Source organism: Scyliorhinus torazame, chromosome 18 (genome assembly GCF_047496885.1).
Source record: "Scyliorhinus torazame isolate Kashiwa2021f chromosome 18, sScyTor2.1, whole genome shotgun sequence".
NCBI lineage: Eukaryota > Metazoa > Chordata > Chondrichthyes > Carcharhiniformes > Scyliorhinidae > Scyliorhinus > Scyliorhinus torazame.
In genome coordinates, this window is record NC_092724.1 from 80,034,281 (window position 1) to 80,050,479 (window position 16,199).

The window sequence follows — 16,199 nt, forward strand, 5'->3', positions numbered from 1 at the left end:
AAGAAGTCTTGAACCCAGTAGGATTGAACCAATATGCCAATTCCCTGCCCCTACCACAGCCAAGGAGGTCCGTCATTGGCTGGGTATGGTGAATTATTGTAGGCAGTGGATACCAAACATCGCTGTCTATACAAAGCTGCTGACGCCTTACACTAGTGAAGGGGGGAATTTTACTCTCACCACCGAGGCACTTGAAGCCTTCCGTTGCCTGAAGCAGGCCTTGTTACAAGCACCGGCCCTCGGTAGGCCCTTGTACGACCAACCGTTCCAGATATACTGTACTGTTCTGGAAGGATGTTCAACAGCGGTACTCACCCAGCAACATGGGGACAAGCACCGGCCCGTAGCATATTACTCTTCCAAACTTGATCCAGTGGCGTTGGGCCACCCTGTTTGCACCCAGATCTTGGCAGCGATATACAATAGTTTGCAGGCTGCTGCCAATATAACTCTCCAACAGGATATTAAGGTGTATAGCTCCCACTCGATCATCGCACTACTGGGGCAACTGCAGACTCAGCATCTTACCGCAGCTCGTCAGAATAGGTATGAAATATACCTTTTGAACAATCCACGTCTGACATTTAAATATTATCAGTATCAATCCAGCCTGTTTTCTAAGCGGTCCCCCTGTCCATGAAGACGCACCTGGCCACGACTGTTTACCCTTGATTCAGGAAACTGCCACAATAAGGGACGATCTGAGTGATATTCCGTTAGAACAACCTGACATGATTATGTATGTTGATGGCAGTTAATATAAGCCCCACTGGCCGGAGATTGTCCGGTTACACAATCATAGATCAGGATGGTCTGATCCTAGAAGCGGCCGCTTTTCAGACCTCTTATTCAGCCCAACAAGCCAAACTTTTTGCCCTTACCCATGCATGTATACTTGGGGTAGATCGTCGGGTAAATATTTACACTGACCCCCGATACACCTTCGGGATAGTTCATGACTTCGGACAGCTCTGGAAGAATAGGGGATTCCTTACCTCGGCCGGCACGGAAATATCCCACCGGGGTTTAGTTAATGACCTACTGCAGGCCCTCCTTATGCCCGTGCAGATTTCCGTCATTAAATGCCCATACAAACGGTAAGACCCCAGTTGACGTTGGTAATGAACAAGCAGATTGTGCAGCACGGACAGCTGCACAAATTCAGCAAGTGATGGTGCCTAAAATGTTAAGTCAGACTAAACGATCTGCTATAAATAGGTCTGCTTCTGACAAGCCAATGCCAACCATCCAAGACGTCATAAGGTTACAGGAGGATGCTCGTGAGAGTGATAAACAAATGTGGAAACGGTTAGGTTGTACATATAATTCTGTTTCCTCTTTATGGACCACGCCAGCACATCAGACTTGTATGTCTGATGTACTGCTTTATGGGTCATCGAATGTGTACACTTGGCAACTCATTGTGGGGCTCGGGGACTAGTGATTTGTTGCTGGACACTTGGTGGCACCCCAAAATGCAGGGGTTGGCCCAGAGTATCAGTAATCGGTGTTTGATTTGTCAGCAAAATAACACCGGCAAAGGTATCCCTTGTGGTATGAGGCAAACCCCGTTGCCCAGTGGTCCCTTTGAGACGCTCCAAATGGATTACATTGAGTTGGAAAGATGTCAATGTTGTCAATGTTATAAATATGTTTTGGTCATAGTGGATGTGTTCAGCAGATGGGTCGAGGCATATCAGACTACCGATAATAAAGCTGCTGCTGTGGTTAAAGTTCTGATGCGGGAAATCATTCCCCGGTACGGTATACCAGCTCAGTTAAGTTCTGATAACGGGCCTCATTTTATTGGACAGATTAACAAGGAGTTCTGCTCCCAGTTGGGCATATGCCAGCAGTTACACTGTGCGTACAGACCGCAGGCGGCCGGGTTGGTTGAGAGACACAATCAGAGCCTCAAAACTAAATTGGCTAAATTAAGAGCAGACAAAGGACTGACATGGCTGAAGTTGCTCCCCGTTGCCCTCTTCCAGCTGCGGGTTACATCTGCGGGACCGGCCTGGCTCTCTCCTGCCGAGATCCTTTATGGCAGGCCCCTTAGAACTCCCTGGAGCCTGCATGTTCCCAGACTGGTTCAGTTTCACCATATGACTGAAGAGATGACCACCTATGTTCTAGCCCTCACTAAGGTCCTCAAGGAGCTCCATGGTCAGGTCCGCGCAGCTCACGCGCCACCGCCCCCATTACCTAGCTCACTTTCAGTGCAGCCCGGTGTCATGGTCAAAAAATTGGATTTGGAAAGGGTCGGAGCCGCGATGGGAGGGGCCCTTCCAAGTTCTCCTTACCACCCCCACTGCAGTTAAAGTGAAGGGGCGGAGTGCTTGGGTCCACCTCTACCACTGTAAAAAGGTCGGTTACTAGCCTTCCCCAGTGTTGTTTTACAGGTGTGAAGCATGATGGGGTGGCTGCGCATCGCCTGTGTAATCTTCAGCCTCACCTCGCTTGGAGTGACATCGGCGACGGACATGGAAAAGGGAAATATCATCTACATCTGTAACCCCAACCAAACTACAAGGACATTTTGTTTGTGCAGAGGTGATGTTTTTCGCTGCCCCCATATACGAGGACATGGTATCGACTCATGGAAGGTCATCAGGTTAACGGACAATGCAAGACTCATGAAGCAATTGCACCGGTCCCGGCGATGGGAAGGGAACATTACATGGCTATTGCCTTGTTTTTGGAGTACAAGGAAATTTGATTTCGGATGTGTTAAGATTGGTGCCATAAAGGTGAAATCAGACCGTCAGGGGAGGGTAGGAAGAGGTTGTGAGAGAGAGAAGGGGACTAGAGAGAGGACAGGGCGTGTAAGAAGGGGAGTACAACGAGAACGTAGGTTATCAGGAGATACACTGAATTCATTTAGGGCCCTGACTGAGGAAAACCCAGGTAGTATGAATCTCTTCTACCAGATTCACCACCGCTTGTATGGCCAGGGACGGGTTGTCTGCTACCCGAACCCCGTAGCGGTGTCTAGGTTATTTTCTGTTTCACCGCTTTGGGGCACTCCCCAAACGGTGGTTCATTGTCAGCATTCCGAGCCACCGGCCGAGCAAGTCACTCTTCCTTACGATCCAGGTTCAGCACCACCGGCTATCTGCCTTCCCCTTCCTCGGGATAATTCCCACTCACAGTATGATAGGCTGCAACAGTGGAGGGCGTACATACCTAGCCACTTCACTCCAAATAGGGACTCCCGGTCATACGAGAATTGTTTCGGCAGTGACGGGTACGGCTGTTTGCTGGTAGAGGTGGAAACGAATATAACTTTTAATGGCACAGCGACCAATGTTTTGTCACCCCCATTTCCCCGCCAAATTGCTATCGAGACTCTAGTCCCTACCACAGTCCCCTGCCCCTCGGCGTGGATGCTGCATAATCAGTTAGCACGCCTGGCGGTCTTAGCTGAATTCTGCGAGAACTGAAAAAAACCTCAGGTTCTCGCACCCAACCGGGGCCACTCAGCCGGGCGGGGAATTCTGAGCGTCTTGACACTGTGAGGTGTGGGGGTTTCTTGGCGGTTAGCGATAGGAATTATTTTATTTGTGGCCTTACCATCCTGGGAAACGAAACCTTGGGAGCCCTCGGGGCAATAACCATGGAATTGTCTCAGATGCGGTTGTTTGCAATGCAGAACCGGTATGCTGTTGACTATCTTCTGGCCCGTGAGGGTGGGGTATGCGCCATAGTGCAGGGCAAGAGTATCATGGGAGTTCAAGACCTAACCGTTGACATCACTAAATTTATGGACCGCATATGGGATCACCTGGACGGAATGCAGGACCCTGGCTCCTGGGGTAACTGGGGATTTGGAGGTTGGAGGGACTGGTTGATAAATATGGCCATGTATTTAGCAGTGGCACTCAGCTGCAACTTTGTGGGCGTGGCCATCCTTAAATGCGTGATGGGTAGAATGCGGGGTGCACTGTAACAGATAGACGTCCCTAGAATCTTGGCGGTTAGGATCCACGAGGATGAAGGGGGGCTACAACAGGAATTGGAAATGCAGCGACGAATCATTTTAGATGAGGGGCCGTAGCTACGGATTGAATAGATAGGTTATCATGACATGATAAAAGGAGGGAATGACGAATGTGATATAAAATAGTTAGTTTAAATATATTAGTTACAGTAATGTAGATGTAGACCGGTCTAATTCTAGTGAGTTCACAGACAAAGGATTTCAGAAAGCATGGCAAGGAAGGGGGAGGGGTGTCTGCTAGAGGAGGAGAAAAGGATGCTGGGTAACAAGAGGCCAGGGTTAAGGAATGAGAAGTGAGCCAATTAGGATGTAGGCCAGGTCAGGAGGGGTATAGGATGACCTATGGGAATCGTGTATGTGAAACTTGATGCCATTTGAATGTATTTGCAGAGATCCCTTTGTCTCCTTCCTCATTCATTTCCAAAGGGTCCAGGAGACTGGTTCTGTGTCCCTGAGAAGCGAGTCAGACTTGCAAGTTGGTTAAAAGTAAATAATACGGAGACTTCAGGGTGCGGCTATGCAGAGCTAGGTCGCATATTCGGTAGCTCCCGCTTGGAACTGACTTTTGGGCTCTTTTACAGGGCCCCCACGGCATTTGTTTGACATTTCCCGGTGTGGGAAGAAGACTGTAGCATTCCCCTGACAGTGTCCCCCAGGAATGTTATGTCTTTTGGCTACAAGACCCGGCAGAAACAGTAAAAGATTTGGCTTGAGCTGCAGGAATAGACAAAGGCCTCTTCCAGCATGCAGGCGGGGGAAGGGCAAGCTTAAAGCTGCAATCTGACTTGACTCTATCAAAGGTGAATTCTAGCAGCAGAGGGAACAACTGTGAAAAGATCTACCAGGGCCATTGAAGAAGCGAGGCTTCCGGTGGCGGCCATGGAGGAATAGGTCGCGTATTCGGTAGCTCCCGTCTGGAACGGACTCTCAGACCTTTTTCAGGAGTTTCCATAGACTTTTTGGGGCAGACTGGTGAAGCGAACACTGCCAAAAGGATTCCCTCTCGACTTCCGGTTGCGGCTATGGCAGCAGCCAGGGACAAAGGGGAGCTGCAGGAGTTCATCAAGCGCTGCTTCGAGGAGCAGCGCGAGATGATGCGCAAGGAGATGTTGGCGCCTATGCTTTCGGCAATTGAAGGACTCGGGATCACCCAGAAGGCCCACGAAGCTAAGGTCCAGGAGGTACAGAAAAGAGTGAGTCAGGTGGCTGTTGTACATAAGGGGTCAATCACGCGCAGGAAATGTTACATGGGCTGGGAGAGAGAGACAAGGCCGCGACAGGAGCTGCGCCAGAGGGGACGGAGCGGGCTTTGGAAAGCGCGGGGTGTTTTCCCGCGCGTGGGAAGAAAGGCGGGAAGGGGGACGAAGGAATGCATATGGATTGGGAGACTCCCACGCGGGGAGGTCAATGGGACGGCGGGGGAAACCGGAGTCAGCGGGCGTCAGCTGACTTACGGGAGTGACATGGGGGGAGCAAAAAAGCTAGACAGGGGTCTAGCAGGGGGAGGGGAGGGGGGTTGGGGGAGGGGGGGGGGGGAGAAAGGGTTGCTGCTGCACTGGCCGAAAGGGAATGGGACACAGAAGAGGTGGTCGGGACGGGGGTCCCCCCTCTGGGGGACTGGAGGGTGAGGGAGGCATGGACACGGGACTGGCCCAGAAAAGGAGATGGCTAGTCGGCAGTGCGTGGTGGGGGGGGGGGTGAGAGCCCCTCCAATCCGGCTGATAACGTGGAATGTGAGGGGCCTGAATGGGCCGGTGAAGAGGGCTTGAGTTTTCGCGCACTTAAAGGGACTGAAGGCGGACGTGGCCATGCTCCAAGAGACACATCTGAAGGTGGCGGACCAGGTCAGGTTAAGAACATAGAACATAGAACAATACAGCGCAGTACAGGCCCTTCGGCCCACGATGTTGCATCGAAACAAAAGCCATCTAACCTACACTATGCCATTATCATCCATATGTTTATTCAATAAACTTTTAAATGCCCTCAATGTTGGCGAGTTCACTACTGTAGCAGGTAGGGCATTCCACGGCCTCACTACTCTTTGCGTAAAGAACCTACCTCTGACCTCTGTCCTATATCTATTACCCCTCAGTTTAAAGTTATGTCCCCTCGTGCCAGCCATTTCCATCCGCGGGAGAAGGCTCTCACTGTCCACCCTATCCAACCCCCTGATCATTTTGTATGCCTCTATTAAGTCTCCTCTTAACCTTCTTCTCTCCAACGAAAACAACCTCAAGTCCATCAGCCTTTCCTCATAAGATTTTCCCTCCATACCAGGCAACATCCTGGTAAATCTCCTCTGCACCCGCTCCAAAGCCTCCACGTCCTTCCTATAATGCGGTGACCAGAACTGTACGCAATACTCCAAATGCGGCCGTACCAGAGTTCTGTACAGCTGCAACATGACCTCCCGACTCCGGAACTCAATCCCTCTACCAATAAAGGCCAACACTCCATAGGCCTTCTTCACAACCCTATCAACCTGGGTGGCAACTTTCAGGGATCTATGTACATGGACACCTAGATCCCTCTGCTCATCCACACTTTCAAGATCTTTACCATTAGCCAAATATTCCGCATTCCTGTTATTCCTTCCAAAGAGAAACACCTCACACTTCTCTACATTAAACTCCATTTGCCACCTCTCAGCCCAGCTCTGCAGCTTATCTATATCCCTCTGTAACCTGCTACATCCTTCCACACTATCGACAACACCACCGACTTTAGTATTGTCTGCAAATTTACTCACCCACCCTTCTGCGCCTTCCTCTAGGTCATTGATAAAAATGACAAACAGCAACGGCCCCAGAACAGATCCTTGTGGTACTCCACTTGTGACTGTACTCCATTCTGAACATTTCCCATCAACCACCACCCTCTGTCTTCTTTCAGCTAGCCAATTTCTGATCCACATCTCTAAATCACCCTCAATCCCCAGCCTCCGTATTATCTGCAATAGCCTACCGTGGGGAACCTTATCAAACGCTTTGCTGAAATCCATATACACCACATCAACTGCTCTACCCTCATCTACCTGTTCAGTCACCTTCTCAAAGAACTCAATAAGGTTTGTGAGGCATGACCTACCCTTCACAAAGCCATGCTGACTATCCCTGATCATATTATTCCTATCTAGATGATTATAAATCTTGTCTCTTATAATCCCCTCCAAGACTTTACCCACTACAGACGTGAGGCTCACCGGTCTATAGTTGCCGGGGTTGTCTCTGCTCCCCTTTTTGAACAAAGGGACCACATTTGCTGTCCTCCAGTCCTCTGGCACTATTCCTGTAGCCTATGATGACATAAAAATCAAAGCCAAAGGTCCAGCAATCTCTTCCCTGGCCTCCCAGAGAATCCTAGGATAAATCCCATCAGGTCCCGGGGACTTATCTATTTTCAGCCTGTCCAGAATTGCCAACACCTCTTCCCTAACTACCTCAATGCCAGGGATGGGTAGGACAGGTATTCCACTCGGGACTGGACGCGAAGAATAGAGGGGTGGCACTATTGGTGGGAAAGCGGGTGTCATTTGAGGCTAAGACTATCGTAGTGGATAATGGAGGGCGTTATGTGATGGTGAGCGGTAGGCTGCAAGGGACGTGGGTGGTGTTGGTAAACGTATACGCCCCGAACTGGGATGATGCAGGATTCATGAAGCGCATGTTGGGGCGCATTCCGGACCTGGAGATAGGAGGCCTGATAATGGGAGGGGACTTCAATACAGTGTTGGATCCAGCACTGGACCGCTCCAAATCAAGGACTGGAAAGAGGCCGGCGGCGGCCAAGGTACTTAGGGAGTTTATGGATCAGATGGGGGGAGTGGACCCATGGCGGTTTGCAAGGCCACAGGCCAGGGAATTTTCTTTCTTCTCCCATGCACACAAATCCTACTCCCGGATAGATTTCTTTGTTCTGGGTAGGGCGCTCATTCCGAGGGTGGAGGGGACGGAGTATTCGGCTATAGCCATTTCGGACCATGCCCCGCACTGGGTGGAACTGGGAGAGGAGAGGGACCAACGCCCGTTGTGGCGGCTGGATGTGGGACTGCTGGCGGACGAGGTGGTGTGTGGGAAGGTGAGGGGGTGTATCGAAAGATACTTGGAGGCCAACGACAACGGGGAGGTGCGGGTGGGGGTGGTATGGGAGGCGTTGAAGGCGGTGATCAGGGGAGAGCTAATTTCCATTAGGGCTCATAGGGAGAAGACAGAGGGTATGGAAAGGGAGAGGTTAGTGGGGGAGATTTTGAGAGTGGACAGGAGATACGCAGAGGCCCCGGAGGAAAGATTACTTGGGGAAAGACGACGGCTCCAGACGGAGTTTGACCTGTTGACCACAGGGAAAGCGGAGGCACAGTGGAGGAAAGTGCAGGGGGCGACCTACGAGTATGGGGAAAAGGCACACCAGATCCGTAAGAGGATGGCAGCGAGGGAAATAGGGGGAGTCAAAGATGGAAGGGGAGCCACGGTTCGGAGTGCGACGAAAATAAACAAGGTATTCAAGGCCTTTTATGAAGAGCTGTACAGATCCCAGCCCCCAGCGGGGGAAGAGGGGATGAGACGATTCCTAGATCAGCTGAGATTCCCGAGGGTGGAGGAGCAAGAGGTGGCTGGTTTGGGGGCACCAAGTGAGTTGGAGGAGCTGAGCAAGGGTTTGGGGAGCATGCATGCGGGGAAGGCCCCGGGACCGGATGGATTCCCGGTGGAGTTCTACAGGAAGTACGCAGATCTGTTGCCCCCGCTACTGGTGAGGACCTTTAATGAGGCAAGAGAGGAGGGGACCCTGCCCACGGCAATGTCGGAAGCGACAATTTCTTTGATCCTAAAGCGGGACAAGGACCCACTGCAATGTGGATCGTACAGGCCGATCTCACTCCTCAATGTGGATGCAAAGTTGCTGGCAAAAGTGCTGGCCACGAGGATCGAGGACTGTGTCCCGGGGATAATCCACGAGGACCAGACGGGATTTGTAAAGGGCAGGCAACTAAACACCAATGTGCGGTGGCTCTTAAACGTGATAATGATGCCATCGGAGGAGAGAGAGGCGGAGATAGTGGCAGCTATGGACGCGGAGAAGGCCTTTAACCGAGTAGAGTGGGAGTACCTCTGGGAGGTGCTGCGTAGGTTTGGGTTCGGGGTAGGGTAACAATTGATAACAATTGGGTTAAACTCCTTTACAGAGCCCCGATGGCGAGTGTAGTGACGAACCGGCGGAGGTCGGAGTACTTTCGACTGTACCGAGGGACGAGGCAGGGGTGCCCCCTGTCCCCCTTTTGTTCGCATTGGCGATCGAACCACTGGCCATGTCATTGAGGGAGTCTAATAAATGGAGGGGGGTGGTCCGTGGGGGAGAAGAGCATCGGGTGTCGCTATATGCGGATGACCTGTTGCTGTATGTGGCGGATCCAATGGAGGGGATGGTGGAGGTCATGCAGACCCTAAGGGAGTTTGGGGAGTTTTCGGCTATAAGCTCAATGTAGGGAAGAGTGAGCTCTTCGTATTACAGGCGGGGGACCATGAAAGAGGAATAGGGGACCTACCGCTGAGGAGGGCGGAGGGGAGCTTTCGGTATCTGGGGATCCAGATAGCCAGGAGTTGAGGGACCCTACATAAACTGAATCTGACGAGGTTGGTGGAGCAAATGGAGGAGGATTTCAAAAGATGGGACATGTTACCGCTCTCGCTGGCGGGTAGAGTGCAGTCGGTCAAAATGGTGGTCCTTCCGAGGTTTCTGTTTGTGTTTCAGTGCCTTCCCATCGTGATCACTATGGCCTTTTTTAAGAGTATTATGGGGTTTGTGTGGGCGAATAAGACCCCGAGAGTAAGGAGAGGGTTCCTGGAACGCAGTAGGGACTGAGGAGGGTTGGCGCTGCCAAACCTGGGGAGCTACTACTGGGCAGCAAATGTGGCGATGATCTGCAAGTGGGTTATGGAGGGAGAGGGGGCGGCATGGAAGAGGATGGAGATGGCGTCCTGTAAATGAGCGAGCCTGGGGGCGTTGGTGACGGCATCGCTGCCGCTCTCGCCGACAAAGTATACCACGATCCCGGTGGTGGCGGCAACGCTAAGGATCTGGGGCCACTGGAGACGGCACCGGGGTGCAATGGGAGCATCGGTGTGGTCCCCGATCAGGGGTAACCACCGGTTTGTCCCGGGGAAGATGGACGGGGGGTTCCAGAGCTGGCATCGGGCGGGGATTGGAAGAATGGGGGATCTGTTCATCGACGGGACGTTTGCGAGCCTAGGGGCACTGGAGGAGAAGTTCGAGTTACCACCGGGAAATGCCTTCAGATATATGCAGATGAGGGCTTTTGTGAGGCGACAGGTGAGGGAATTCCCGTTGCTCCCGGCACAAGAAGTTCAAGATAGGGTGATCTCGGGTGTATGGGTCGGGGAGGGCAAGGTGTCGGAAATACACCAGGAGTTGAAAGAAGAGGGGGAAGAGTAGGTAGAAGAGTTGAAGGGTAAATGGGAGGAGAAGCTGGGGGAGGAGATCGAGGAAGGTCTGTGGGCTGATGCCCTAGGTAGGGTTAATTCCTCCTCCTCGTGTGCCAGGCTCAGCCTGATACAATTTAAGGAGGTCCACAGAGCGCACTTGATGGGGGCGAGGTTGAGTAGGTTCTTTGGGGTAGAGGACAGATGTGGAAGGTGCTCAGGGAGCCCGGCGAACCATGTCCATATGTTTTGGTCAGGGGGGAGGAAAGGGGGGACTGCCTGGGAGGGTGGATGAGCAAGAGATAACATGAAGGGTTGGGGAAACTGGCACGGACGGGTGAGGGCCAGTGTACCAAGCTGTGTAAATATATCATTTTGCCATGTATATATCTTGCTCTGCGCGATTTCTCGTTTTTTTTTGTTACGGGGTGGGGGGGTTATTGTTTGTAAGGGAGAAAAATTGTGTTAAAAAACTTTAATAAATATATATTTTTTAAAAATAAATAAATAATACTATGCCTACAAATCCATCTCGAGTTTTATTGAGGCCAGACTGACGGGTAAAGAATTCAACATTTGTCAGCCTTTCCTCCCAGAATTCTGAGATAATAAACTGCTTTTTTACTTATACTCAGGCCTTCGTGTGAATATTTTCACCTATAACAGACTGAAATTATTGATAACCTGGTGAGACCAAAGAATGGCTGCACTACATAGCACCTTAAGGAGTATAACGAAGCAGCTTGGGCAAAGAAAATGTTTAGACTACTTAAGAGTTTTTAAAATTTTGATTTTATTTATGAATCTTATTTTTCTCTCCAATTTTTTCAATTCTTTCTTGAAATGTAGGCATTTGTAGAACATGTATTACCCATCCATTGCCCTTCAGAAGGTAGTGGTGGAAGGTAGAGCTGCCTTCCTGAAGCACTGTGAGCATAACGGTATAATACAACTGTAGTGGCTTCCGAGGCCTTTAGGATGGAAAAGTCAAACATTTTGCTGCAGGTTTGGAGTCACCTATAGACCAGACCAGAAAACGATGGTGGATTTTCCCTAAAAGACATTTAGTGAGTCGTTGAGTTTTTGTGAGAATCTTCAAGGCCACCTTTTCATTTGCAGATTTATTTTTTTTTAAAAGCTGAATTCACATTCTCTAGATTACCAGTCCAGATTTCTAATATAACCACCATTCCCCCTGTAATTATGCAAGGCCAGACGGAAAACATAACCTCCACTGCCAAGATGGCAGATACGTCAGTTTATAACTAAGAATTTAAATGTGTTCACTGTTTGTTTAAAGCACAGACTGGTTTTGGGAACCCCACCTTTCTTGATTTAGACTGCACTGTCAGGTTTTTAAAAGCAGAAAGTTGTATCTATTTCCTTTGGTCTCTCTTTGCCCTCTGGCAATGCTGGATTTAGGTTTTGGTTAGCCATTATTTTGTTTACAGTAAATTATCATAGGAACAGGAGGCCATTTCGTCCCTCTAGCCAATTCCGCCATTAAATCAGATCCTGGTGGATCTATGCTTCAACTCCATTTTGTTGCCTTTACATTTGACACCATTACAAAACAAAAATCTATCCATGTCAGACTTCCAGATTTCTACGATCCATTGTGTGATTTCACTCCTAATTGGCATATAGATTCCCCAGCAGAGGAAATAGCTTCCCTGTGCCTAGCATATAAAATCCCCTTTATCATTTTAAAGACCTCAAGTAGCATCAGCAACATTTATCAGCAATGTCTTACAAATCCCCAAAGCAAAGATCATTTGTGCTGGTTTCGCATTTAGGAAAACGACAACAGTGGGGCTCTGACATCAGCCTCATTTCACATGGACTGGCTACTGAAAGTTGGGCTGAGCGACAGGCCACAGTTTGTTTCTACATCCAGGTGGAGGGAATAGAGGGAGGTGTAGAGAGATTTGGTGAGGGGAAACAGGGAAACAAAAATGAAGAGAGACCCTGGGAAGGAAAATAGGGAGGATAGAAAGTAAACACAAATAGAAAGACAGTCTGAAAGAATGGAAACAATGGAAATGGGGAGTGAATGGGAAAGAGAAAAGGAAAGAAGATACAAAGATTCACTGACAGACACTAAAATAAGCAAAATGATGCAGATGCTGGAATCTGAAACAAAAACACCAAATACTGGAAAAATGCAACACGTCTGGCAGCAGTGAAAGAAAGAAAACAAAGTTCTCTCCCCACAGATGCTGCTCGACCTGCTGAGAGTTTCCATCATTCGCTGTTTTTGTTTCAATTTATTACTCCACTGATTTGGCTATGTATTTTTTCCTTACTGAAGGTAATAAGCATACTTACATGCTGAGTCTACTAATATCCCAAAATCAATCTTAATTTTATTTCTCACTATTTTAATAGCATTGACTTCTTTGAATAACAAAATAAAACAAGAGCACAATTAGGATTTTCTTGTAAACACTGGTAAATTCAAGTAAAAGGAGCTGCTTTGCATCATAGAATCATAGAAACCCTACAGTGCAGGAGGCCGCCAGGGCACCACGGTGGCGCAGTGGTTAGCACTGCTGCTTCACGGCACCGAGGTCCCAGGTTCGATCCCGGCTCTGGGTCACTGTCTGTGTGGAGTTTGCACATTGTCCCCATGTTTGCGTGGGTTTTGCCCCACAACCCAAAGATCTGCAGGCTATGTGGATTGGACATGCTAAATTGCTCCTTAATTGGGAAAAATGAATTGGGTACTGTAAATTTTTTTTTTTTAAGTACAGAAGGCTTCCATTTGGCCCATCGAATCTGCACCGACCCTTTGAAAGACCACCCTACGTAGGCTCAATCCCCTGTCCTATTCCTGCAACTCCACCATAAGGGACAATTCAGCATGTCCAATCCACCTCATCTACACATCTTCGGACTGAGGAGGAAACCAGAGCACCCAGAGGTAACCCATGCAGACACGGGAGAATGTGCAAACTCCACACAGTCACCCGAGATCAGATTCAAACCTTGATCCCTGGCGCTGCGTGGCAGCAGGGCTAACCACTGTGCAACATGCTGCCCTTGAGGGAATTCTGCACTGCTTGAGGTGGTGTGTTTCAAATGGGATGTTAAACCGAGGCTCCATCTTCCTCCTCTGGTGCATGCAAGAGATTTCAATTAAGGCACTATTTTGAAGTAGAGCACGGGAGGTATGCCTGGTATCTTGGCCAGTAATTATCCCACACTCAGCATCATTAAAACAGATGATTATTGTCATAGCCCCACAGGGAAGCATAACTGATCTCCCTGTGGAGCTCAGTGGAGTTCAAGCTTCCCAGGTAGGAGGTGGAGACCACGCAGCTGGGGCTTGTTAGAACAAAGCCAGCCCGAGCAGGGACCAGCATGTTGGGTGGCCCAACTGAGATTGTTAAAAAAATAATAAATGTTATCCTTCATACCATGGCTTCCTTAGTCATTGAACATTGCTGTTTGTACGAGATTGTTGAGTGCAAACTGGCTGCAGTTTCCGACATTACAACAGTGGCTATTAACACTTCAAATGGACTTCTTTGGCTGCAAAGTGCTTTGAGAAGTTATAGAGTCTGAGAGGTTTAGAGTATGGAAACAGACCCTTTGGCCAAACTTGTCCATGCAGCCCAGTTTTTACCACTAAGCTAGTCCCAATAGCCCAGATTTGGCCCTTATCCATCTATACCCATCTTATCCATATAACTATCTAAACACTTTTTAAAAGACAAAATTGTACCTGCCTCTACTGCTGCCCCTGACAGCTCGTTCCAGACACTCAACATCCTGTGTGTGAAAAATTTGCCCCTCTGGACGCTTTTATATCTCTCCCCTCTCACCTTAAACCAATGCCCTCTAGATTTAGACTCTCCTACCTTTGGGAAAAGATGTTGACTATCTACCTTATCTCTGCCCCTCATTATTTTATAGACCGCTATACGATCACCCCTAAGCCTCCAGGGAAAAAAGTCCCAGTCTATTCAGCCTCTCCTTATAATTCAAACCATCAACTGCCGGTAGTATCCCAGTAAATCCTTTTGCACTCTTTCTAGTTTAATAATATCCGTTCTATAATTGGGTGACCAGAACTGTACACAGTATTCCAAGTGTGGCCTTAATATTATGTACAACTTCAACAAGACGTCCAACTGCTGTATTCAATGTTCTGACAAATGAAACCAAGCATGCTTCACCACCCTGTCCACCTGTGGCTCCACTTTCAAGGAGTTATGAACCTGTACTCCTAGATTTCTTTGTTCTATAACTCTCCCCAACCCCCTACCATTGACTGAATAGGTCCTGCCCCGATTTGATCTACTAAAAATGCATCACCTCACATTTATCTAAATTAAACTCCATCTGCCAGGGGTCGTGAAAAGTCTTATGTAAATGCAACCTTCTCTTTCCTTATTTTAACTCAATGATGTTCCTGATTACCTTAGCACTGGGACAACGGGGCCCGGGTTCGAATCCCGGCCCTGGGTCACTGTCCGTGTGGAGTTTGCACATTCTCCCCGTGTCTGCGTGGGTTTCACCCCCACAACCCAAAGATGTGCTGGTTAGGTGGATTGGCCACGCTAAATTTCCCCTTAATTGGAAAAAAATGATTGATTACTCTAAAAAAAGTTTTAATGTTCCTGATCACCCATTCCAGCCTGTGTGTATTGCTGCTTGTCTCTCTCTCCCCACACTGAACACTCTGACACTAGTTGTGATTTTAAATGTTCTACCTATTGAGCTATGGATTATTATTATTGTCCAACTGCAAAGGGAAATTCTGTGAAGTGAAGCGACGCCCCCCCCCAATCCAGCCTCTGCCGCAAGACAAACTCGAAGTCAGTCCACCCCACCCCGTTCAAGCCCCTCCCGCAATCGCCCCCTGGCACTCTTGCCGGCCCCTTGCTGGCTCCTGTGACTGGCCACACTCACCCTTCAAGGCGCTGAGCAGCGGCTCCTTCCCCGACATTTTCAGTTCCTAAAAGTGGCCCGATCCACCGGAAGCTGGCACTCCACCCTCCCCAACCAGCCCAGCCCGGGCCCCCTTCCTCATGGGCTCACCACTCTGACACACAGGAGGGAGGAAGAACGTCCAGTTCGCCTGTCAATCAGATCCTGGCTGGTTCCTGTTCAATCTGTCAGTCACTGCACTGGGCGGGGTTAACCATCTCGCTGTCAATCACTGGACTGGGCGGGGTTACCAATCTCCCTGTCAGCCACTGGACTGGACAGGGTTAACAATCTCCCTGTCAATCACTGGACTGGGTGGGGTTAACAATCGCCCTTGTCATGATGTTCAGGTAAACATCATAGTACAAACATACATACATACTGATGGACAGGTCAACGGACCACTCAACACACACACAACACCACAGCCAATCACAGGCAAGAGCATTCACAGTACAAAACAAGGAACACGACACTTCCTGGGCATTCCAGCAGGAGACAGCTCAGGGCATAGAGCTCACAGCAGGCCACTCAGACATCCACCATGTGCTGAGTGCCACTCCAAGATAGTATTAGGAATAGGTCCACAGATTCTAGGGTTATGATCGAACCTCAGTAACCAGTTTACCACTGTAAATAAATGTTAGTAATAAAACTGAATTGTACCATTCGCAACCATGTTGGTTCGTCTGTGTACCAGAGTACCCAACACATCATAATACCAGGAGTAACTGTGGGACCTACCTACGAATCCTCCGGAATCTGCCATCCTGCGCCACAGACACCGTCAGCACGCCACAGCCGCTACAAGTCGCTGGAAACCTCGG

At 49.3% G+C, this 16,199-nt stretch overlaps 1 protein-coding gene across 6 annotated transcripts in view; it reads right to left on the reverse strand.

Moving 5' to 3' along the window:
* The window catches only part of LOC140395329 (uncharacterized), a 228,540-nt gene extending 212,992 nt beyond the window's left edge, over window positions 1–15,548 (reverse strand). For 2 of the 6 annotated variants that reach the window (XM_072482960.1, XM_072482958.1), the window contains exon 1: window positions 15,355–15,547. In XM_072482960.1, the coding sequence (XP_072339061.1) occupies window positions 15,355–15,391 (37 nt within the window). In that variant the 5' untranslated portion in view covers window positions 15,392–15,547. Of the gene's footprint in view, window positions 1–3,186; window positions 3,261–15,354 lie in introns of all 6 variants that reach the window. The other 4 variants (XM_072482962.1, XM_072482959.1, XM_072482961.1 and 1 more) reach the window with 4 other exon arrangements.
* Between the last annotated feature and the right edge of the window lie 651 nt (window positions 15,549–16,199).